The sequence below is a fragment of the Eublepharis macularius genome, chromosome 3 (genome assembly GCF_028583425.1).
Source record: "Eublepharis macularius isolate TG4126 chromosome 3, MPM_Emac_v1.0, whole genome shotgun sequence".
In the NCBI taxonomy this organism is placed as follows: domain Eukaryota; kingdom Metazoa; phylum Chordata; class Lepidosauria; order Squamata; family Eublepharidae; genus Eublepharis; species Eublepharis macularius.
The window spans coordinates 55,612,969-55,637,125 of NC_072792.1; the positions used below are offsets into that span (position 1 = coordinate 55,612,969).

General features: G+C 42.0%; 1 protein-coding gene across 1 annotated transcript in view; it reads left to right on the forward strand.

The window, feature by feature from the left end:
* The window catches only part of GABRG3 (gamma-aminobutyric acid type A receptor subunit gamma3), a 523,442-nt gene that overhangs the window by 54,808 nt on the left and 444,477 nt on the right, over positions 1 to 24,157 (forward strand). The window contains exon 3 of the mRNA XM_054974373.1: positions 1,858 to 1,925. Within this exon, the coding sequence (XP_054830348.1) occupies positions 1,858 to 1,925 (68 nt within the window). The remainder of the gene's footprint in view (positions 1 to 1,857; positions 1,926 to 24,157) is intronic.

Here is a 24,157-nt window from a genome sequence, read left to right on the forward strand (position 1 = left end):
TGGTGGTGTTGTGGGTGGGAGTAAGAGGACCCATTGCCTTCCCCATCATTGTTTCCTTCCCAGCAGCAGCACTGTGGATGGGGGCGGGGGAGGAGGATTAACCAACATCATTGTCACCTCCAGGCCCTCTGTAGCAGTGACATTGTGGGTGAGGGAAGAAGGAACTGCTATTCTCATTCCTGCCACCACTTCCTCTTTAGTGGCAGTGCTGTAGGTGGAGGAAAGAGGAGGAACTGTTGCCATGTCTCTGGCAGTGGCACTGCAAGCTAGGGGGGAGAAGAAACTGCTGCTATCATCCCTGCCATTGCTTCCTCTCCAGAGAGAAAGAGAAAGAGAGAGAGAATAATTATGTGTGATAGTAGGCATTGGTGGACGGAGAAGGAAAGAGAGTGATAGCAGAGGTTGTGGGGAGACAAAGAATGAGAGAAAGACTAACAGGCATTGGGGATGGGAGAAAGAGAGAGAAAGAGTGATGGGTGGGAGATAGAGAAAGTGAAAGAGAGTGAGTGTGTGTGACAGTCATTGAGGGAGGGAGAATAAGAGTGTGAAAGACTAAGAGAAAGAGAGAGGGAAAGTGAGAGATGGGATGAGGAGAGAGGAGGAAGTAAAGGCAGAAGGAATGGGAATGACTGCTCTGGCAAGTTCATTTTGTGTTTGTACCTGTATACATAATGTTCATCATGGCCCCATCCGTGGATACTTAAATCCAGAGATTAGAACCATGAAGGCCCCAGGTTTGCAGAAGATTATGAGATCTAAAAAATACATTGGGGGATTAAAAACCCATTAAATTAAAAAAAAAACATTAAGTAGTGGAAGCAGCACCTGTACCCTTAAGAAATAAATGTTTTCTGAGATCGCAGCTGCTATTGCGGGTGTTGCTGGGCAACCACAACAATATTGCCAGTTTTCAAACCTTTATTTCTTTTAGTAAAATGCAGGAGGTGGAAGATTTTGCCTCCCAGAGATGGACCAGAGATGGACAAGTCCATCTCAGCTTTCTTACCTCCTGACCTGGAGAGAGGACTCATCAGGTCCAGATCCAGCAGTATTCACTGGGCAAACTGCTGTTGTGCAATCTGTGTGACTCTCCCAAGTCTGGCAGTAGCTACCAGGGTGACTTGATGCCATATCTGAGCCCAGTGGCTGCCTCCACGCCTGACAGTGGCCACCACATAACTCACTTAAGCAACTTGCTACCTCACAACTTTTGCAACTTAGCCAGACTTTTCCCAGGGAGAGGCTCTCAGGTGGAAGGAAGGAAGGAAATAGGGGAGCCAGTGTGGTGAAGTGTCAGACTAAGATCTGGGAGACCTGGATTCAAATCCTCACTCTGCCATGGAGAGTTGTTGGGTGACCTTGGGCCAGTCACTCTCTCTCAGCGAAATCTACCTCACAGTGTTGTTGGGAGGAAGAAATGGGGGCAAAGAGATGGTGTAAGATGGTTTGGGTCCCCTTTGGGGAGAAAAGTGGGATATACATGAAGTAAATAAATAATAAATAAAGATGAAGAGTAGGGGCAGATAAAAGAACGACTGGTTGGTGAGAGGGAAGGAGACAAGGAAGCAGGGAAAGGGGAGAGGATATAGGGACTTCAGGAAGAGAGGAGGAAATAGTGTGGGGAAAGGGAATCAGAGGACGATGAAGTGACTCTCAGAAGTCCTTATGTTTCTTGTTTGTAATTTTATAAACCCTTATCATGTCCCCCCTTAGTTATCCCTTTCTATAAATTGAGAAGTCTTGTGTTTATTTCCAAACTGATAAAAGATTACAATTACATAAATACAAATATGTTGAACATGATGCTTCATACTGTCTTTGGGGCACTGTTAAAATACCCCTTTGTTTCCTTCACAGTGAAACCAACTGTCATCGATGTTGACATTTACGTGAACAGCATTGGCCCAGTGTCATCAATCAATATGGTAAGCACCTGACCTTCCATGGTTTTATTGGCACTGTTGTCCTTAGCATCAACATCTGATCTGTTGCATTTTTTCCTAAAACAAGATGAGGTGTAGTGCTGTGGTTGTTGATGTCATTCTCTTTGTTGATACAGTTCTGTTTTGCTTTCAATTCTTTGTCCCTTTTCAGGGTGTGTGGGGGGGGCGCGCAATGATTTGCGGCACCATGCTGTGACAGGTCTGTCCTAAAAGTCTTGCAAGTTATAAATATTCTGTTTGTGGTTAGAAGTGCAGAACTGGAACCCTGCTATAGCTGGTAAAAACATGTCCAGCATTATGTCGCAAATAATGTTGAAACAATGCTGATAACAGGAAGAAAAAAATGCTAATGCAAATTCAATTTTTAAAAATGCTTTCATGTCTATTGTAGTTGAAAAGCAGGCCTGAATCTATCAGAAGACAGTACGGGTGGCAAAATGCAGCTGCTGCCATAAATACATCTGTGACTATTGGACAGCGTTCTGGTTTGGGTGTTCAAGATATTTAAGGGAGCAACCTGTTCCTGTGTAAACCCTTCCTTATTGAGAATTATTGATAGGTGCCTCAGAATACTGAAGCCAGGCTCTTGGGTCCAAGGACTAGGCATTTTAATTGTGGGCCTTCTTTTTGCTATCGGCGTCTCAAGCAACCCCTCTCTTGGTCTTTTGAAAGCCAGTTAATTTTATTGGGCTTTTGAGGAGAACTAGGAATCTTTTATCCCCTCCAGTTCTTTTTTAACTCTGTTGGTCCTTTGGTTTTATTTTTAATACAGTTTCAATTTTTGAATTGTAATTGTGCTTTTTAATTGTAAACTGTATTACACTGTTGTGTGATTCTCCTTGAGGGCCTTTCTGAGGACAGAAAGGTGGCACAGAAATTCACCAATATGAATTTAAATATATTAATTTGGTGTATTTAATACATTTAAGTTCATAGCTGTTTGCTAGGAAAAATATATACTTATTCTCAGGCAAGTGAGATTACCAGTGGCATATAACTGTCTGACAAAGTTGTATTATAAAACTATGAGTAGTTATGTGGTAGTTATGTGTGGAATTTAGATACACAGTTAATTTATAGACACAGTTTAATTGTTTGGATGTGTACATGGAAGGTTCACTTTTAGTATTATATACTGGACCTAATTTTAATTGCATTGCTAACTAATTTCTATGATTTGAGCTACCAAGGATTTTTGTAGCTAAGTTATTTAGATATTACATTGTGTTTTCTTAATTTGCTAACATTATGCTTAGTGGTAGAATAAATGAATTTAAGCTTCAGTTATTATATCATCAACATTTTTAGAGCAAGTATGAGTTTAAATGTGCTTAATCACTTGCCAGGTCCCCTTACTCTTTCAATAGGAAGTGATGTCATAGCTCAGGCACAAAAGCATACACATGCTTTGCAGCAGGCCAGTTTGGGCCCCAAACAGGCCTGATCCAGCCCAAATCTGCATGCTGCAAAGTGTGGGAGAGCTCTCAGGGTGGCACAATGACATCACTCCCAGGAGTGGCATTGTTGTGCCCCTCAGAAGCATGCCCAGGAGGCCTGTTCCCCCACCTTTCCCCCCACCAACCAGGTGAGAAGGGGAGGGTAGGAACAGAGGATCCCTCATTAGAGATGGGCACAAACCAGAAAAAAACCCAAACCACGTGGTTCGTGGTTCATCAGATTTGACAAACCACAAACTTTCACAAACCTGCCCCTGGTTCATGAACCAGTTCATTTGGTTCACGAAAACGTCACATCCAGGTCAGAAAATCATCGCTTTTGGGCCAGCAGAAGTTCACTTCTGGGTCAGCAGAAGGTCTGCAGGAAGTCCATCCCCTGTTGCCTAGAAAACTGATTGATTGGCACCAGGCTGTCTGCAGTGACGAACCAAAAAATGAACCAAACGAACCAGCCTGAAGTTTGTGGCAGTTCGTCAGAAATGGGATCTGACGAACCGTGGTTTGCGAATCATGAACCGGCCTGATTCGTGCTTAATTTTGGTTCGTATTTCAGGCTTGTGCCCATCTCTATCCCTCACCCCCTCCAGTGGACCTGAGATTCCTATTTTTAAGACAATAGGTTTCTCTAGAAATAACAGTTACCCTGTTCTAAGTAATGCTTCTGCATTAGCTATTAACACATGAATGTAATTCAAGTTAATGTAAGTTCTTAGTTCCAACCAAATTATCCCATTGAGATTTCAATAGGTTTTAAGTGCAATTAAAGATTTAAGTATTTTCTGTGGTTACTTTGAGGTGTATTTTGAAAGCATTGGCACTCGTGTGTCTCTGCCAGTACGTATGTAAGATCTTGCTTGATGCCTCCTTTATCTTAACAAGCTGTGTGTGTTTGGTGAGATGAAGATAACAAAAATAAAGGCTGTCCAACTTTCATTACTTGCAATTTTAGGATTTTATATCAAGAACGGCATAGCAGATAGAGTGCTTAGACAATGAAAACCTGGTTTGAAAATCTCAGGCCTCTGTCAGGAAAGTTGAATGGGTCCATCACTGGATGGAATGAGATACGTACCAAAAAGAGATATGGTATCCTGAACTCCTTTTTGGAAAGCTTAGATACAAATGTGATACATACATTTATCTAGGGCAACAAGGGCTTTGGGCTAAATCCAGGGCAAGGGAAGCAATTAAATGAATATAATTACACTGAGTTGTTTTAATTTAATTATGAGCTACTTTGGGAAGCTCTGGTTGGATGACAATTATGATAAAAAAAATAAGTATCACTAGGTACAGGGTTTCATCTTTGGCTCCCTTTTTGTCTGAAGTACCTTTTCATCACTAAAGTCTTGCTCTGTTGTGTGTGTAACAATGCAGTACTATTCAGAGTTATTCCCACCTAATCTCATTGAAATAATTCCTTGTAGACTGTAGTAACTGTGCAGAAGATTGCATTGTTAGTATCTGGAGCTACACATGGCATCATAAACATGTAGGAAGGCAAGCAGATGATTTTATTTTTCACCTACTTTGAGTTCAATGAGAGTGTTTATATTGATACCAGTGTGTCTGCTAGTGTAGTATTATGCTGGCACCATAGAATCTGAGATAATTTATGGTACTAACTAATTGCTCCTCCCCCACCCCCCACCCCCATATGTTGTCAACACCTATAGTTTCTGGCCCTTAGACATAGCTACACTAACACCAAGTTTATACCAGCTTGGTGTCAGTGGGGTATTATGCTGGCTTATCTTGAAATTACACCAGTTGGTATTTAATGTATTGTCGAAGGCTTTCACGGCCGGAGAACAATGGTTGTTGTGGGTTTTCCGGGCTGTATTGCCGTGGTCTTGGCATTGTAGTTCCTGACGTTTCGCCAGCAGCTGTGGCTGGCATCTTCAGAGGTGAAGCACCAAAAGACAGAGATCTCTCAGTGTCACAGTGTGGAAAAGATGTAGGTCATTTGTATCTACTCAGGAGGGGTGGGGTTGAGCTGAGTCATCCTGTAAGAGTTTCCCAGGGTGTGGAATGCTAATGGCGGGAGGCTTCACTGTGTCCTGAGGAGGTTCTTTTGCATATGGATTGGTACTTGATGTGCTAATCTTCTCTGCAGGGCTATTGTCGGGGATAGAATGTTTTGTTAGCCTGGTGTTTTTCAGAACTGGAAACCATGCTCTGTTCATTCTTAAGGTTTCTTCTTTCCTGTTGAAGTTTTGCTTATGCTTGTGAATTTCAATGGCTTCCCTGTGCAGTCTGACAAAGTAGTTGGAAGTGTTGTCCAGTATTTTGGTGTCCTGGAATAAGATACTGTGCCCTGTTTGCGTTAGGCTATGTTCAGCCACTGCTGATTTTTCAGGTTGTCCAAGTCTGCAGTGTCTTTCATGTTCTTTTATTCTTGTCTGGATGCTACGCTTTGTGGTCCCGATGTAAACTTGTCCACAGCTGCAGGCTATACGGTATACTCCTGCAGAGGTGAGGGGGTCTCTACTGTCTTTTGCTGATCGTAGCATCTGTTGTATTTTTCGGGTGGGTCTGAATACTGCTTGAAGGTTATGCTTTTTCATAAGCTTTCCCATCTGATCAGTAATTCCTTTGATATATGGCAAAAACACTTTTCCTGTAGGAGACTGTTTTTCCTTGGTTGTTTGATTCATCCTGGGTTTGATTGCTCTTCGGATTTCATTTCTGGAGTAGCCATTTGCCTGAAGTGCGTGGTTTAGATGATTAATTTCCTCATTGAGAAAGTGCGGCTCACATATCCGTCTTAGGCTGAACATAGCCTAACGCAAACAGGGCACAGTATCTTATTCCAGGACACCAAAATACTGGACAACACTTCCAACTACTTTGTCAGACTGCACAGGGAAGCCATTGAAATTCACAAGCATAAGCAAAACTTCAACAGGAAAGAAGAAACCTTAAGAATGAACAGAGCATGGTTTCCAGTTCTGAAAAACACCAGGCTAACAAAACATTCTATCCCCGACAATAGCCCTGCAGAGAAGATTAGCACATCAAGTACCAATCCATATGCAAAAGAACCTCCTCAGGACACAGTGAAGCCTCCCGCCATTAGCATTCCACACCCTGGGAAACTCTTACAGGATGACTCAGCTCAACCCCACCCCTCCTGAGTAGATACAAATGACCTACATCTTTTCCACACTGTGACACTGAGAGATCTCTGTCTTTTGGTGCTTCACCGCTGAAGATGCCAGCCACAGCTGCTGGCGAAACGTCAGGAACTACAATGCCAAGACCACGGCAATACAGCCCGGAAAACCCACAACAACCATAGTTGGTATTTAGTTGTTATACTAAGCAGTTCAGTCTGCAATGGATCCAGAACAAGGATCATGTCCCGCAATAGTATTTTCCAATGCCAGGAAAATTTATTCCCAAAGCTGTGGAACCTGTATGGAGTAACAACCATGTAAGTTGGGAGGCTGCAATGGTGAGGGGGAAGGAGGTGAAATTTCACCTTTCTTCTTCTTCCATTAGCTCAGTTCAGTCACAGAAAAGAGCAATTTTGCCTCCAGTAGTTTTATTATATTGGTTATTTTTATCTTTCCCCCTCCAAGTTCTCTGGACAGAGTTTAGGGAGATTTAGTTATTGTGTGTTTCTTCACAACAGCTATACTCCACCTTTTATTAGGTTTAATGGGAATTGCGGTCTGCTTTCTCTGCTATATTTCAGTACTAAAGATTGACAAGATCCCTGAGCACATAATTTAGCTGCTTTTATTTTCATCCTCAGTTGTAGTTTGCTTAAGGTGAGTGAATGATATAAGGACTGTTGCTTCAAGCCCAAGCCTGCCTGGCAGAGAAAACCACAGATTCACATGATGACTACTCAGCCCAGGCTTTTGTAGAAAGGCTAAGGCTGGTAATTGCTTGATTGCTTCCAATTCTACATTTTAATTTGGATTGGGATCTCATTTTGCTTTTGAGGAAGAAGTCATATAAGGGCTGATCTGTGTTGAGGATGTAGCCTTCATATGACCTTTTTACCATTAATGATATGCTCTTTGGTCTTGTGAATAAGTTCTTGATAGAAAGAAATAGCATGAGTGCAAGACTGAAATTGTCTCCAGGTGCTAACTGTTTCCAAGTATAAAAATTTTCCTACAGTATTAAAAGGTAGCAAAATGCAAGGTGATCAGTGACCACTAAAAATTAGGAGCCAAATAAAATGTTGATTTTCCCAAACATTCTCCATAATGAAGAGGGGAAAAAAACCAAATTGCATTTGTGTCAAAAGAAATGTTAGCTGTCAGGCTGAGAACTACTACTTGTCATTTAATGTAGAAAGTTTGAACTTTCATTTCATGTCCTTTTTAGCTCTGTTCTTTATAAAATAAAAGTTAACAAAATGTTATTCCGTGTCATTTCTTGACAAAAATGCCACTGGGGCTTTATCTTGTGAGAATTTTGTTTTGCGTTTCTCATGGGAATTTATTCAACCTTTTCCATTACTGAACAGCATTTTTATTTCTGTAAGAATAATAGAAATGAGGTTCCTCTGCTAGTAGGGGGGCTCTAATCTATGTTTCCACTTCTTCAGAACTATTTCACTTGTGTTCTAAAAGGATCTCCTCTGAATTGTTAAAATGATAAAGTGAGATATGGCCACGATTATCCATACTCTCTCTGATCACAACCACATCAGATTACTGTCATACAATCTACTTGGGGTTGCCTTTGAAAACTTGGCAAACTTGAAGTGGTATAGAATATAATTGCTGTGGAAGATAACAGTGTACATATTTTACTTATATTAAAAGATATTCACTGGCTGTCAATTAATTGCTTAATCAATTAATCAATCAATTAATTAATTAATTAACTGCTGTTAATTAATTGCTTGTGGGGAACAGGTTGTACCAATCTAGGTTTCAGGATATAGTATTTGTATGACCTACTAGCTAAACAAGGAGGGAATCTCGTCAGATCTTGGAAGCTAAGCAGGGTTCGTACTTGGATGGGAGACCACCAAGGAAGACTCTGCAGAGGAAGGCACCAGCAAACCACTTCTGCTGCTCACTTGCCTTGAAAGCCTCAGCAAGGGTCGCCATAAGTCAGTTGTGACTAGATGGCAATTTACACACACACATGCACACACACTAATCAAAAGCTAGTAATCATGTGAATGAATCCTTGGTATTATAAAGATAATGTTGTGCCTGTCTTTTTTTTTGCAAGTAGGACAATCTGGGGGCAAGTACAGCGGCAGCTACTACTTTCTTATTCTCTGCACTGCAATCCTGCCTGGACTGCCATCTCTGACAGACACTAACCAAAAAAAGAGTGTAGAGAATGCCACCATCTGGTTGGCCTCAGCAGCCAGCATTTCTTGCTTAAACCACTACAGTCAAGTAAAATTACAAAGCCGGATCATAAGTGAAACATTGCGTGGCGTGGGCTGATTATGCAACACATGCCAGTCATGTGATGTGAATGTGATTCCAGGCCTATTTTGAATTCCCAATTTGCTATTGGAGTAGTTTCAATCACTTCATGCATTTGAAAGAAGCAGCAAGAGAGGAATGCTTCCATTCCCAGTATTTCCAGGTCACGTTCACACCTGAACAGGAGTGATGCACATTTTTTCAGCGATAAGATAAAATGTGCATCTTTCAACCCATCACTTTTAGATTGTGTGAGTATGTGTTATGTGCCATCAAGTCACTTCTGGCTTATGGCAACCCTATGAATTAATGACCTCCAAAACGTCCTATCAGGTTAATGAAAATGGATGAATGTGGCTTCCTTTATTGAGTCAATCTGTCTCATGGGAGTCTTCCTCTTGTCCTACTGCCTTCAACTTTTTGAAGCATTATTGTCTTCTCCAATGAGGTGATTTAATCATTCTTTTTACCACTGCAGGGAGTAGGTAAGCCATAATTTAGATACTCTCTCCAGATACATAAATGCTGTCCCTTCTCCCCTTTTTTTTAAACCAGCCAGTTTAGCTTCATAGTCTGCTACCATGAAATACAACTTTAAAGCAGATGGTCTCTACCATACTTCATCCCTTCAAGGCAACAAAATGCAAAACCCTGGGTAACATCAAAATGAGTTCAATGAGTACTTTCAAATAATGATTCTGATCTACCATGTGTTTGGTCTGCTTTTTATTCCAGTTCATATTCAGTTTGATGCCTCGGATGGTTGTCCTTAACCCTTGGCAGGTCATCTTTATTAGTCATGAATACCTATAGTAGATAGATGGCTGTGAACTATAGCAGTTTTTACTGGGTTATTAGCCAGGTAGTCCAAAAGATGAAGTGGTTTGTCCGTATTTTAATGATTAGTTGTTTTTTTACACCTATGAAATGCTTATGTCTTTATAACTAGTTTTTGATTTAGTGAAAATTCAAAAAATAACCTAACTTTATTGCTTGTGAGATGAACATGATATAATCAAGTTGTATTTTGTAGTGGTACACATAAAAATACCACTGCTAAATAAATAGAGTCATATACATGAAGGTTGTTGGCCAGTTTCCATTAGCACAAAATGTGCTGTGAGTGAACCATTAGGGGGGAGAGACAGAGTTGTAAATATTTAACTCACTTTTTCTCAATGCTGGAGAATTAAAGTGTGAAAATATCCTAAAAGTGAAAGAATGATAAGATGAAACTATCTGTGCTTGTGTCTCTTGACAATCTGAATTAGTCTGCTTCATGCCTATAGATCTCGAATTAGTTAGAAGGCAGAGCTCTTAAAACAGCAGTATATACAGAAGAGTTTGAACTATAAACTATACTGTTAATAATCTAGATTGTGACTCCCTTTACATACCACCACCCTCCATTAACCTCCCTTCACAGGTCTGGGGGCTTCACAGGCAGTGACTCATCGCCCACCACCTGTCTAGCCTCTAATTTTCAGGCAGAGAGACCTGACCCAAATCCACACTGTGCCCCCTCTCTCCTCTTCCAGAGGCTTCATCAGACAGGCAGCCTGGTCCCTGTCACCCAACTACTGCCTAGGGCTATTAGGGAAAGGGAAATATATCAGCCTATTGGTTGAGTACTTGAGGTTTGTGTGTGTGTTTTATTTCCCCTCAGCCCAACAGCTTCACACCAGCCAAGTTAAAACAGAATTAAGGATAACTTTTACTTATAACATAGAACACTGGAGTGAATGATTTTGAAACACAGATATATTTTGTCGAAGGCTTTCATGGCCGGAGAACGATGGTTGTTGTGGGTTTTCCGGGCTGTATTGCCGTGGTCTTGGCCAAGACCACGGCAATACAGCCCGGAAAACCCACAACAACCACAGATATATTTTGGTTTAAAAGGGAAAGATTATTATGTAATAGAACAGATTAACAGCCATCTATCTATGCTGTTTCTCTTAGCAGCCTCAAAAACTTTTTCTTTCAGTAACTGCCTTTCAATGGACTCCAACTGTTACTAGCCCAGCATTCTGTCATTTTCATTGGCTGTTCCTGAGGAGAGGCAAAGCTGGAACCCGTCCTGTCCGCAACAATTATATATTCTACCCTCATTCCATCTAAGTTTTTAGTTAGAATATATTCATACTGACACATTTGGCCATTAGTTTCCCAATGACTTCTTGTTTATGCCCCAAACATTTCCTCCTCCTGATTTGATAAACACATGAAATTTGTACTGAGTTACACCATTAGTCTGTCAAGCTCAGCAGTTACTCATAGGTATTTCTAGATCTCAGATAGAAGACTTTCATATTACCTGTTACTTGATCCCTTGTTTAAACTGATGCTGGGAATCAAATTTTGGAACTTCTATATGCAAAGCAGATGTTCTTTCACTAAGCCATTCCCACCCTGTGTTCATGTGTCATAGAGCTAAATCTGTGTATATCAAAGCCCTGCTCCCAGTCAACTCATGATATGGGGCTGGGATTTGTGGGCTTTGGGCCATTTAAAGATCCCTGCCACTTGCAAGCAACAGGTCCCTTTAAACTATCAGCTGGAAGGTGGCAGGGGGGATCCCCCACTGCTGCCTGCCAGCTGATAGTTTAAAGGGACCTGCTGAGGCAAGAACAGTTTAAATGGCTATTTCCCTGCCGCTCCATTGCCCTTTAAAACAAACCAAATGGAACCAGTAGACCAGTTCCGTGGAAGTTTGTGGAAATGAGCTTCCACGAACCACTGGTTCATGACCCACAAACTGGGCTGGTTCATGGGGTTTTTTTGTTCGTATTCAGATTCATGCCCATCTCTAGTCAGGAGGACACTTGTCTTTATATATATAGATTGCTTAATAGATGAGGTGGTGAATGATCCACCTTGACTTTGAAATGGTTTGTTTAAGAAATTTTTTCCCTTTCAAAAATGTCATTTTTTTCTTTTCTTTTTCTTTCATGCCAGCTTACCCACAATGTTTGCATAATCACGTTATCTCACAATGTGGTGATGATGAAGCACTAGGGATCCCCCAGTGCAGGCAGGGAATACCCCTCTTCCACCCTCAGGCCCTTGCCACTACTTAACCTGGCCAGCAGGGGGAAAGGTGTGTGAATGGACCTCCTTGGTCACGCTCCTCACATGGTGCGATGCCATCACTTCCCAGGAGTAACATCATCGTGCTGCCTGAGAGCACTCCTACAATTCACAGTGGACCTATTTGGGTCCCAAACAATCCAAACAAGGCCCTCTTGGGGGCCCAAATCAGCCTGCTGTGAAGGCTGTGTGCCCCCGCGCCTAGTAATGATATCACTTCTGGGACATCACACAGGCACAAGGGTGCACATGTGCTTTGCACATATGCAAAAATCCATATTGGAGCAGCAAAAAGGTAAGTGCCAGGTCCCCCCCTCCTGTTGCAAGGGTAAGGGAACCTGGCAACCCTATGAAGCACTTTAAATTGAGCACTTCCCATAGAAAATGCTGCACTTTGAATTTTAGTGTAATGGGCTGAATATCATGATATTCACAAGCTCACCAAGTTGTTACTTAGGTAAGGTATTATAAATGATAAAAGCAGACAAATTAAGATGGACAGACCCAGGCCCTGAGTACATTGCTGTACCTTTAAGGGTTACTGAGGAAGTTACAGAAACTCCTGCTGGAATCCCCCCCCCCAAAATCAACTTATATGTAATTGAGCTCCTGCTTTTCAGAATAGACAGTACTGAGGTTGATAGATCAATTATCTGACTTGGTATAAGGGAAGGAGCCAGAGATATGGCTATGCTTGGGTTCCTTCCAACCTTTGCCCCATCCCAAGGGATGCTGGTTGTGGGGCTAGGATTCAATGCCCTCTCCCGTCACTGCCGCTGTGCAGCGCCAGGTCCATTAATAATAAGACTGCAACCCTCCAGCAATACTTTGCAATGGAAGAGGTAGACCTGGTGTGCGTGACCGAGACCTGGGTACAAGAAGGTGAAACTGTCACCCTGAAAGAGCTAATCCTCTTGGGTTTCTCAGTCCTTCATCAGTCATGGGAAAGTGGCCAGGGGGGTGGGGTGGCAATGCTCATTTGAGAGTCTTTCTCCATCAGGCTGCTCCCTACACCAAAGATTGCCAGTATTGACTGTGTGGGCCTGGTGTGGGATGCTGAGGAGAGTATAGCCATCTGTTTGGTGTCCCGATTGCCCAGAGCACCTGCAGATGCCTTGCTTGGCCTGTTGGAGGCAGTAGCTGGCTGGGACTTGGAGTATCCCTGGCTTTTGGTCCTGGGAGACTTCAGTGTTCATGCCGATGATGCCGCCTCCTCACGGGCCATGGCCCTGATAGCTTCTATGGTGCTGTTAGGACTCTCCCAGTTTGTATCGGTGCCCACACATAGAGCAGGATACACGCTGGACCTAATCTTTGGGGTGGGGATACAGGTGGATCTGGATGAACCTATAGTAGTGCCATGGTCAGACCACCTCGTCTTGAGGGCTTGTCTCGTCTGGGCACCGCAAACCCTCCTCTGCTTGGGCGACGAGTTGATTTATGCTCGCCCGTGGAGTCAAATTGATCCAATTGGATTCCAGAATGCTCTGTGGGATCCGATGCCCCCAGGCAGCTTGCTGGATGAGCTGATAGAGGACTGGAATGCCCGCCTCTCTGATGCCATCAATGAGATTGCTCCCCATTGCCCTCTCCACCCCCGAACTAGAATAGCTCCCTGGTATTCTGAAGAGCTACAACAGATGAAACGGGAGCTGAGACGGCTAGAGCGAGTGTGGTGGTGACTCCGTGACGAAGTGACAAGAACATCTTATAGGACGTTTATGAAGGCCTATGAGGAGTCACTGAAAGCTGCAAAGAGAGATTACTATGCAGCCTCCATTATGTCTGCTAGTTCTCGCCCAGCACAACTTTCCAGCGTGATTCGGGCTTTAAAGTCCCCTTACACATGGGACAAAAAATGTGAATTCGATGATAAGCTGTGAGGATTTTGGAGACCATTTTGCAGATAAGATCCTGTCACTCCGCCGGGACCTGAGCACCACGGTTGAAACAGTACGTGGAGGACCCTTGGCCATCTTCAGGGTTGATATTAGATCAGTTCAGACCACTCTCCCAGGAAGAGGTAGACAGGGTCCTGCGTGCTGTGAAATCTACCACATGCCCACTGGACCCATGCCCATCATGGCTGGTGAAAACTGGCGATGTCAGGATTCATGCCCCTTTAGCTGACATCATTAATCTTTCCCTGAGTTCTGGGGTTTTCCCAGACTCATTGAAGGAGGCAGTGGTGCGGCCCTTATTAAAGAAACCATCATTGGATCCTGTTGATCCAGCCAATTACCGCCCATTCCTGAGTACGGTAATTGAGAGGGCAGTAGCAGAATAGTTACAGGTATACCTGGATGATGCCTCTATATTGGACCCATTCCAGTCCGGCTTCAGGCCCGGCCATGGTACGGAGACAGCTCTGGTTGCTCTCACAGATGATCTGCGGTGGCACCTGGATCGGGACAGGTTAGCACTGCTTATACTTTTAGAGCTTACAGCAGCGTTCAACTCAGTCTATCATGATCTCTTGAACCACCGCCTCAGTGACATGGGGATTTGTGGGACAGTCCTTCAATGGCTGAACTCCTTCCTCCATGGTCAGGGACAGAGGATGGCACTTGCAGAACAGATGTCTGCCCGCCATTCCTTGGTGTGCGGCGTCCCTCAGGGGACAATTCTTTCCCTGATGCTATTTAACATCTATATGCGCCCCCTCACCCAGGAAGTCCGCAATTTTGGGATGGGATGTCACCAGTATGCGGATGACACCCAGCTCTATCTGTTGATGGACAACCAGTCTGTGCTCTGGATTCCTTGGCCAAGGGTCTTGAGGCTGTGACGGTATGGTTACGTCAGAGTTGCCTGAAATTGAACCTCCCCCTGAAGATGGAGGTTCTGTGTCTGGGTCGTAGAGCAATGGGGTTGGGAACCCAGCTCCCATCCCTCAACGGGGTACAACTGAAGCCTTCATTGATGGTGAGAAGCCTGGGTGTGACTTTGGATGCCACACTTTCAATAGAGGCCCAGGTCACGACCGTTGCCAGGTCTGCCTTTTTTCACTTTTGACAGACCAGGCAACTGGCACCCTATCTCTCATCCCAGGATCTGGCCACAGTAATCCATACAACGGTCACCTCCAGGCTAGATTACTGCAACTCACTCTATGCTGGGCTGTCCCTGGGCCTGACCAGGAAGCTGCAGCTGGTTCAGAATGCAGCAGCACGCATTCTTACAGAAACGCCTATTCGAGTGCATATCCATCCTGTGCTGTGCCAGCTGCACTAGCTTCCAGTGGAGTTCTGGATCCAGTTCAAGGTGTTAACTTTCGTGTTTAAAGCCAGCCACTGACTGGGACTGCCATACCTGTGGGACCGCCTCTCCCACTATGTCCCTTGCAGGGCACTGTGCTCTGCAGATAACTTCTGGTGTTCCCTGGCCTGAGGGACATCCGGCTGGCCTCCACCAGGGCCAGGTCTTTTTCTGCCCTGGCCCCAGCCTGGTGGAACACTCTCCCGCCGGAGATCCGGGACCTGCAGGACCTATAACAGTTCCAAAGGGCCTGTAAAATTGAGATGGTCTGCCAACCCTTTGGTTGAGGACCAGTGGGTCCCCTCTTATCCTATCTAAGATTGCTGCCTCATCTATGACTGCCCTTGGCTATGCGTTCTACCCACAGCTATGACTAATGTAGGTCTTTTATTAGTATCCAAAGTAGCCTATGTATAATGATGCTGGAGTATTTTAATATAAGTTTTTAAGTGTGTTTTTAAAGTTGACTATTAATTTATTGTGTTTTAATGATGATTGAGCTGCCCTGAAATTCGTGGGGAGGGCGGGATATAAGTCAAATAAAATAAATAATAAATAAATAATAAGGTACAAGAGTGTTCTTTGTTTATAGCTAGTAGTAACCATGCATTAGATATAGGCTTTCCTACTGGTTTTGGTTGAACCTTCCAATAACAGTTTCAGAAATAAAAAGTAAGGATTAACGAACATGTTTTGTACTTCCTGACAGAATAATTATGCTTTGTAAATATCAAAAGTGTTGAAGGAACTAAAGTTAGCTGCCTGTTGAGTTTCTTGCTAAAATAAATTTAGTCTGATCATATGACTTTCCTTGTGGAACCCCTTCCACTGTGTCCCTCTAGATATCACATTGATATAAAATTCCTGTCAAATTGTCCTTCATAGCATATCATCTCCTATCAAACTTGCTTTCTTTTTAGCTCTAATGCTCCCAATTTCATTTTTCTACCTGTCAGATCCCTGTGTAGTCACCTTCAAGCACCCTCCTAAGAATACTGTGACCTTTACAAGCTCATCTACAAGGTCATTTTGTCTCCGGCTTAAACAATCTACTGACTATCTTGCATAAATCATAAAACCATTTTAACTTGTACCCACTAGAGCTACAATAACCCCTTCCGAAAGTGTTCAACATATGAAAATCATGTTTAATGTTTGATCTTTTACCTAATAATACCTTATCATCTTTGAAAAGGGATTATCTATTGTGTTATCAAAGAGTTGATAAATGTGAAAATGGATAATTTTTGGACAAGAAGATTTAGTCCAATGGATCCATTCCTATGTTGTGGAAAAGATGGTCTCCTGATGTAATAGACAGCTGAAATCTGATTTATGAATAATATGGAAGGATGTGCTTCTACTTTTTTAAACCTTAACTTTCTGAGTTTATAAAAACCAGCAGTAAACTTCATATGGAGGTGTTAATAATTTTTCCACAGTTCCAAGTACCTAATTAGTCTTGAGCAATCTCATTAAAATCATCAGGACTCCTTTGGAGTAAGTGAGTTGTGGCGTAGACTTAATACACTGAATTGAAAAATGAGTGTGTGAAAATGGCATAGAATCATTAATTACTTGATTTTATAACTAAATATCAGTAAATAAAGAGTGGGCACATGGCTGCAAATTATTCTTAATGGACAGGTATATAAATGATAGGATTTAGGTAGACTCAGAAGCAAAATCCTGTATTGTTACTCATACTAATTATAGTTAAACATCTTCAGTAATTAAGATATACAATATCTAAGTAATTAAAACATTTTAATGTTTTTATTCGTACCAAAGTAAATGTACTCAAAAAGAATGTAATATTCCTTAATGCTGTATGTGCCAGCAGCTTAAGAAAACAGTTTTTGATATATCTCAACATCTAGATAGCTGGACTTGTAAAACTGTATAGATTTGAAATTGTTTGGTAAACTCAGCATTACTTACCATGTGGGTGGTCAGACACACTATTGCTCAGTTATCTCTGTGTCTTTCTTGTTTACAGGAGTTTAATGGACCCTTTCCCCCCTACAACTCTAAAGAATCTGTAAAATAGCATCACTGATAATACTTTGATAATCTTGATTTTTTATTCCTAGAATTTTTTTTTAAAACCTGACACAAAATTAACAGTAAATTAAAACCTTTGTACTTCTGTCGAGGCTATTGATTTCTGGAATTCTTTTCCCTCTCTTCTTCTCAGTGTATTAAGGGTAAAAGATTGTGATACCAGAACTGAATCCGATCTAGCACCCCTGAAGTAATAAATCAGAAGGTTTTATCTGCTACCTTAAAAGGACTTGAAGTCACAGTAGTATTTAATATACTCCTGTACTATTTAAACCTCCCATAATTTTCTAAGGGAGACCATGGTGCTGCCACTGGGAGTAGGGCTGGGAGATACTCATGTGAGATAATGCTTGTTTGAACTCGTTCTTGTTTGTGGGGGATATCCTTACCTGCCTCAGGGTTTATGTAACTGCAGCAGTGCTCAATACACTGTGATCACACTAATCATGGGGGCTGGATCAGTAACTATCACTTGACTTATCGGGTCATACAAGTGGTACAGAGACAGCATACTCTCCTATGGTTTTGAAAGACAGCTGTTCTGGCAGCCGTAGGCCATTTCCACACTGCCTTAAAATAGCAGCAGGCTCCTGGAACGCTGGCAGCTTCTTCGCGGATATGAGCTGAAAAAAAGCCCCGCTTCCGTTTTAAAGGGAAAAAAGCCTGCTGCTTTTTAAAGGTCGTTTGGAAACGGCCCTAGTCAGTTAGCAGGCTCACTGTACTACTAGTTTGTTCCTTCTTACCCTTGCCCAGTTGTTTTTCTCTCTATGTAGAGTTAGTTTCTCCTCTGGTTATAACCTCGCTGTTTTTGAGAACCAGAATATACAAAGTAAGGCTGCAATTCTATGTACAAGTAGACTGCTTAAATCCATGATGTTTATCATCAATGTGATTTTAAATAGTTGGGCCGTTTCCACACGGCTTACCTTATTCTGCAAAATAGCGAAATCTTGCGCGAAATCTCGTGAGAAGATGCTGTTATCGTGCGAGAAGATGCGATAACAGCGTCTTCTCGCGAGATTTCGCGCGAGATTTCGCTATTTTGCAGAATAAGGTAAGCCGTGTGGAAACGGCCCTGGTATAAAGAACTATAACTGAACCAAGTGTAAGCTAATTTCTACAATTCCTGTTGTGACAAAAGAGTTAGTTTATCACAACTACTTAGTGCTTATTATCCCCAAAAATAAAGACTGGCCAGCTACTCTGTGATTTCTACTTTTACAGTTGATTAGATATGGTGATAACTAAGAGTTGTCAATACCACTTGGGAACAGCAATCACAGTGCTATCACATTACATATTCACAAGTGGGGGCCTGCAAGGAATTTGCAGGAAAGAAGCTGCCAAAACTGCCTTCTCTTGTCCTTGGTCATTCCCTCTGCCACTTCATCTTCTCTTCCAAATAGGGACTGGAGGTGAGGAAGGAAACCAGCAGCAGAGGCATCAATGTATTCTCCTCTCACTGACTGTCTCTGCTTCACTGCCTTTTAGCCTGGACAGAGGGGTAGTGCAGCTTATGAAGAAAGGCTCTGCAGCTTTGTTGCTTGTCCATCCAGCTTCCTTCCTCTACTTTTGCCCATGGTACTTCCCCCTAACCACCATTTGCTGTCTCTCTTGCCCATCTCTGCAAGACCCAGGGAGAGGTGTATCACTGCCTCAGCAGTAAGGATGGCTGGGGAGTCATGTGCATTCTCCCCAACTGTTGCCGCCTCACTGGGGGTGGGGGTGGCAGGTCCCATGCTTCCTCCCCTACCCACCTCCAGTTGTGGCACCATCTTGGTATGTCTGTGTGTGAAGAATTGCAATCTTCGCAGCTGGGAGAGCTGATGGGATCCATGCCACTTCCCATGCCCCTCTCTAGCTTCACTGCCTCAGCAACTGCCAGGGGAGATCAACAGCTTTGATTCCTTCTCCCATCCTCCCTGGTTCTGAAGATCAGTTGTGTGCACTTTCACAAACAATTGTTCATGGATTGGAGTATTTTTGTAAATCTCCCCTTTAGATTTTAGGATTTTTCTGCAAACTTGGGTTTGTCCCCAGTTTTGTAGAAAGATCTCCTTTCTCTTTCCATGGCCCCAATCTGCAGGTTTAAGTATCCACAGGTTGAGAATTATATATATTGATTGATGATGTATGTGGAAAGATGCTTACCATAGCTGCATTTTATTTTTAAAAAAGAAAACCTCTAAAAATGTGGACATTGATTCAAGGGCTTTGAAAGAGGTAGTCAAGAACATCAAATCTTTTCATGAAATTTTGAGATGATTTATATGCTCAGATACAATATATACCAAATGCTGAGGAGCATAAAGACAAGTCCAAAAGGATGATTAACAAGCAGAACTAAGGAAACTATAAAAACTAAAAACCCTTTCTCTAAAAAAAGGGAATGCCTTGCCTAAATGAGGAACATAATAATCAAGTACAGAAAAACATCCAGGAAGAGCAGTGGACCATTAGACAACAAAAGTTTCAAAAGATTATTGCGTGAGCACTACAGGTTTGAAAAATACTTCTTTGCAACCAAACGTGAAGAGAAACATTGGTTTAACCATGAAAGGGATTATACAAATGCATGGAACAACAATTACTAGTCTTAGATAAATGGAGACAATGTTTGGAGGCAGCATAAATCTGAACAGCAGCAGTTGGGGGCAAACAATGGTGGAGTCTATTGCCTTCATGCCCTGCTGGTAGTTTCCATGTTAGCCCCCAGATGGCCATTACTGGAAGCAGAGTGTTGTGTTCTTTACATTTTTAGAGACACCTGACATCCTTCTCTACCTTTAATCCATCTCAAGTGACTGGTGCAATAAACAAACTTTTAAAAAATAAATTAGAGATTTCCAATTCTTGGTGGATAATTTGCCTATTTATATTCATGCCAGCATGTCTTCTGCTTTGTATTACTCAGTACCATTATAGATTGAAATTGAAGTATAATAAAATGTTTCTTATCCAATTGTTTGTTCCTCACTTTATTCCTTTGGGAGCTAGTCAAGAAATCACTCTTTTCCGTGCTACATCAGTTCATTTAAATGAGCATTGCATAAGAGTTGAAAGATCTAGAGTAGGTTGTTCAATGATTGCAGAATTAAAAGTGCCAAGCACTGCCTCCTGTTAATATAAAGGATTTCTCCAGTTTTCACTCACTTTCTCTGAGCGGAATTGTCACTTCATCAGAGGCACACTAAACATCTGGGCATCTTCAGGGCAATGCTTCTCTAAATTGGGCTTCATACATTATGCAACATTAGTTCATTAGAGGTTGAGATGAGTTATCAAGCTACATTGTTTGGCTACAATGCTCCTTTCCCCCCTTTTCTTTCTCTCCCTCCTCCTTCCCCATCACTTTCTCCATCTATTTACTGGAAATCAGCAGGGAAATCTTTTCATTCTATGTTTTCCCCTTGTGTGGTACAATGAGAATGTAACAGTAAGAGAGGTATTATGGAGTTCACAGAATTGTAGGATGGAAATTATTCATCTAACTGAACATCATACACTGAGGCAGCATTCCTCACCACCAGTTTCACCAGCCCTGATCTAAGCAAAGAAAAAGTTCGATGTGACAAAAAATAGGGGAGTTAATAGTGGTAGGACAAAGTATGATAATGTAATAATAGAAAATGTGGGAAATGATGGGTTCCCACTTGGAACAAAAAGTAGAGGGAAAGGATACTGTATACTGAAGTACAGAGCTTCCTTCTGTGATGGTTGCCTTCTAATTGCTGTTACTTAAAAAGTGCAAAACTTTCACACCAGAGTTGTTTAAACAACCACCAGAGCTTTATTTTAGGTGCTTTTGTAGGTTCTGCTTGTTTTAATTGAGATGTTTGTCTACCATCCTAATATCTCTTGTTATTTTTGTCTCCCTCCTGACCGCCACACCCTCCTTTGGCAGCCGCCCTTGAGTTACATCATGGTGGTGCCGGGGCTTATGATGATCTTGCAGTAGTCAGTCTGTCTGATGCTGCCTGAATGTTAATGTGTTAATAAGGTTTTTATTGTATTTTAACAGTATATTTGTTGGAAGCCTCACTGAGCCCTCTTGTGGGAAGGGAGGGGTATAAGTTGAATTAAATAAATAAATAAATAAATAAATAAATAAATAAATAAATAAATAAATAAATAAATAAAGAAAGAAAGAAAGAAAGAAAGAAAGAAAGAAAGAAAGAAAGAAAGAAAGAAAGAAAGAAAGAAAGAAAGAAAGATGTGTGTGGAGGGGGGTTCTTTATGAGAGTGGGAAGAACAATGTTTTTGGTACCAAATTTATTTATTTTCTGCACCAAATTGAGCTGAGAGGTACTGAGCCCCACCAACATTTCCCAGTACTACACAGCAACTAAGATTCAATTTACAGGATTTTAAAGAACACAATTTGGAATGTGGATTTTATATAGTGCCAGTCAAATTGGATAATTTTCCTGCTGTTTCTATATACTTCAGCATTTTATGTTTTGGGAAAAGCATTTTTCCTCAACTCCCCAGCACAGACTGAGAGGATGCAAAAACAAGGACATGCTTACTTCACTCACTCTCAAAGTCTAGGGCTGGGTAACTGAAGAGCAGCAGGTTGATCTTCTGGAAGATCAATTGCTCGACCTTCCAGGGGAACAGACATGAGCAGTGTGAGCTGCCAGTGTTATCCTTCTGGGGAAAACAAGCTCTCTCTGCATGCTAATTGGTGGGCACAAGGGGAGCCTCTGAGCCACAAGAAAGATGTTCAGCTAGACCATCTCTTTCCTGGCCCAGTAGCTCAGCTGATCAGTGGCACACAGCTCATAGGGCTCTGATAGGTAGTACCTCATAATTATATCTGCTGAAGACTGGCTCCTTTGTCTCATGTTCCCACTGTCTGCCTCCCTGACGGCCTCCATCACAACAGCCATCTTGAGAGTGGCTGTGAAGGGCTCGTACCCAGAAGGAGAGGCAGTTGGGGGGAGCAGCAGAGCTGTTTTCCTCTTCCTCCTCCTCTGCTTGTGACAGCATTCCCTCTTGTCCTGCAAACACCACACCTGCTAAGAATGCTAGTCTCATCAATGAATGAGCTGGCCGGCATATCTGGCGAGGCTGCCCTTGATGCACATTTCACACATGGTCACTAATACGTAGATCTTCTGCTTGGTGAGAAGTTCCAGGTGGGACGATGCCCTCTTGCAGCCTCTTCTAGCACACACACTGCTAGAAGAATGTCTGAAACTCCTGCACTTGGGTTCAGAAAGGTGGCCATTTTCCCCTGAAGCGTTGGCATCAAGTAAGGGAATAAAAAGACCAGGTTTGCCATGTCAGATGGGAAGGTCTTAGTGAACTTGTTAAAGGGCTTATGGACTTCCTCCATCTGGGAGGGAGTCAGCCACTCCTTGTGGCTGAGCGGTGTCTCCTCCTGCATACTGTTGGCTTCTGAGACCACCTTGTCCAGTATGGTCTTCTGCTCTGCCAGATGCTCAAGCATGGCACAGGTGGAGTTCCAGTGAGTGCTGGCATGACTGATCATGCATTGTTCTATCATGCCTGCAGGATTGTTAACCCAGTGAGTACTTCAAGAGAGCTGGCATGAGAAGGACCACCAGGAGCTGGATCAGTCATGGCCTCACTGATGGGTTATGCCCTCACCCAATCACTGTGACCAGTGCTGGCAGAGGACCAGGATAGAGTGGCTCCAGTATAAGCTAGTATAAGTCTGGGCATTTTTTTAAAAAAAAAATTATTAAATTTTTCAAATAATAACAACAACATTCAACAGTTACAAAGTGTGATATTAAGCTTAAAGACACAAATTCAAATTTCTGGATTAATGATATTACAATGAGGTGATTTAGTAACTAAAAAGTCATTCCTAGAAAGAAAGTCCAAAAAAGGGTACCATTTCTCATAGAAACGTACAGATTTAAGAGGATCTACAGATGTTTGTATTCTCTCTGTAATTTTCTCCATGCTGAGTTGCTCCCAGACCTTTAGGTACCATGTATCCAGATTTGGAGGGAAGTGCAATTTCCATCTTGACGCTATGGCATTTTTAGCTGCTGTCAACAGCAAAGATATTAAATCCTTATGCAAGCACTGTGTATGTTGTCCTTTCCATATATCCAGAAATATCAGTTCTGGTCTTAGGGGCAAGTCTGGGCATTTTTGATGACATAGGCATAACTCATAGTTGCCTTGCTGAGTGCTCCCAGGATTGTGCTCTTAATATTCCTTGGGATCAATATTCCAAAATAAGTAATAGCATCTTTGCATCATTGAAACTGCCCCTTGGTGATTATACTCTGTGATCTAATGTACAATTCTGATTTTGTCCAAGCAACTGATTAACCAGACAGATCACTAAAGGTATTACTCAAACTCATTCATTCAAGAATGGAAGACTGAAGTTCTAAAACAAATAATAAAAGATAATCTGCATATAGAATAATTTTAAAGTCTAAAGTTTTATGTATATAGCCAAGAATTATTACTTGCTGGCACAAGTCAGAGGTTCTAGACATAAATCAAAAATGAGAGGAGAAAGAGGACAACCTTGTCTAGTACCACACAGGTGTCTGTTCCCATTTCTCAGAAAAAATACCATGGGTCTCTGTACCCTATATCTAGGGGATTAATACAAAATTCTAATCAATTTCAAAAATTCATGAGGGAAGTCATATTTGATCAATGTAGAGAAAATAAATTTCTAATAAAGTTTGTCAAATGCTTTTTCTGCATCAACTTTTTCAGAATAGCAACTTTATCAGATATCTTTCTATTTAATGCAATCAGTTCAGCAGCCTAAGATTATCAGATATAAATCCTACTTGGTCTACATGTACCAAAGTTCTAATAATGTTTTGTAGTCTGTTAACAAGAATGGCAGTTAATATCTTAGTGTCCATATTCATTAAAGAAATAGGTCAAAAATTTGCACATTGCCTGGCTTTAGAATGATAGTAATATA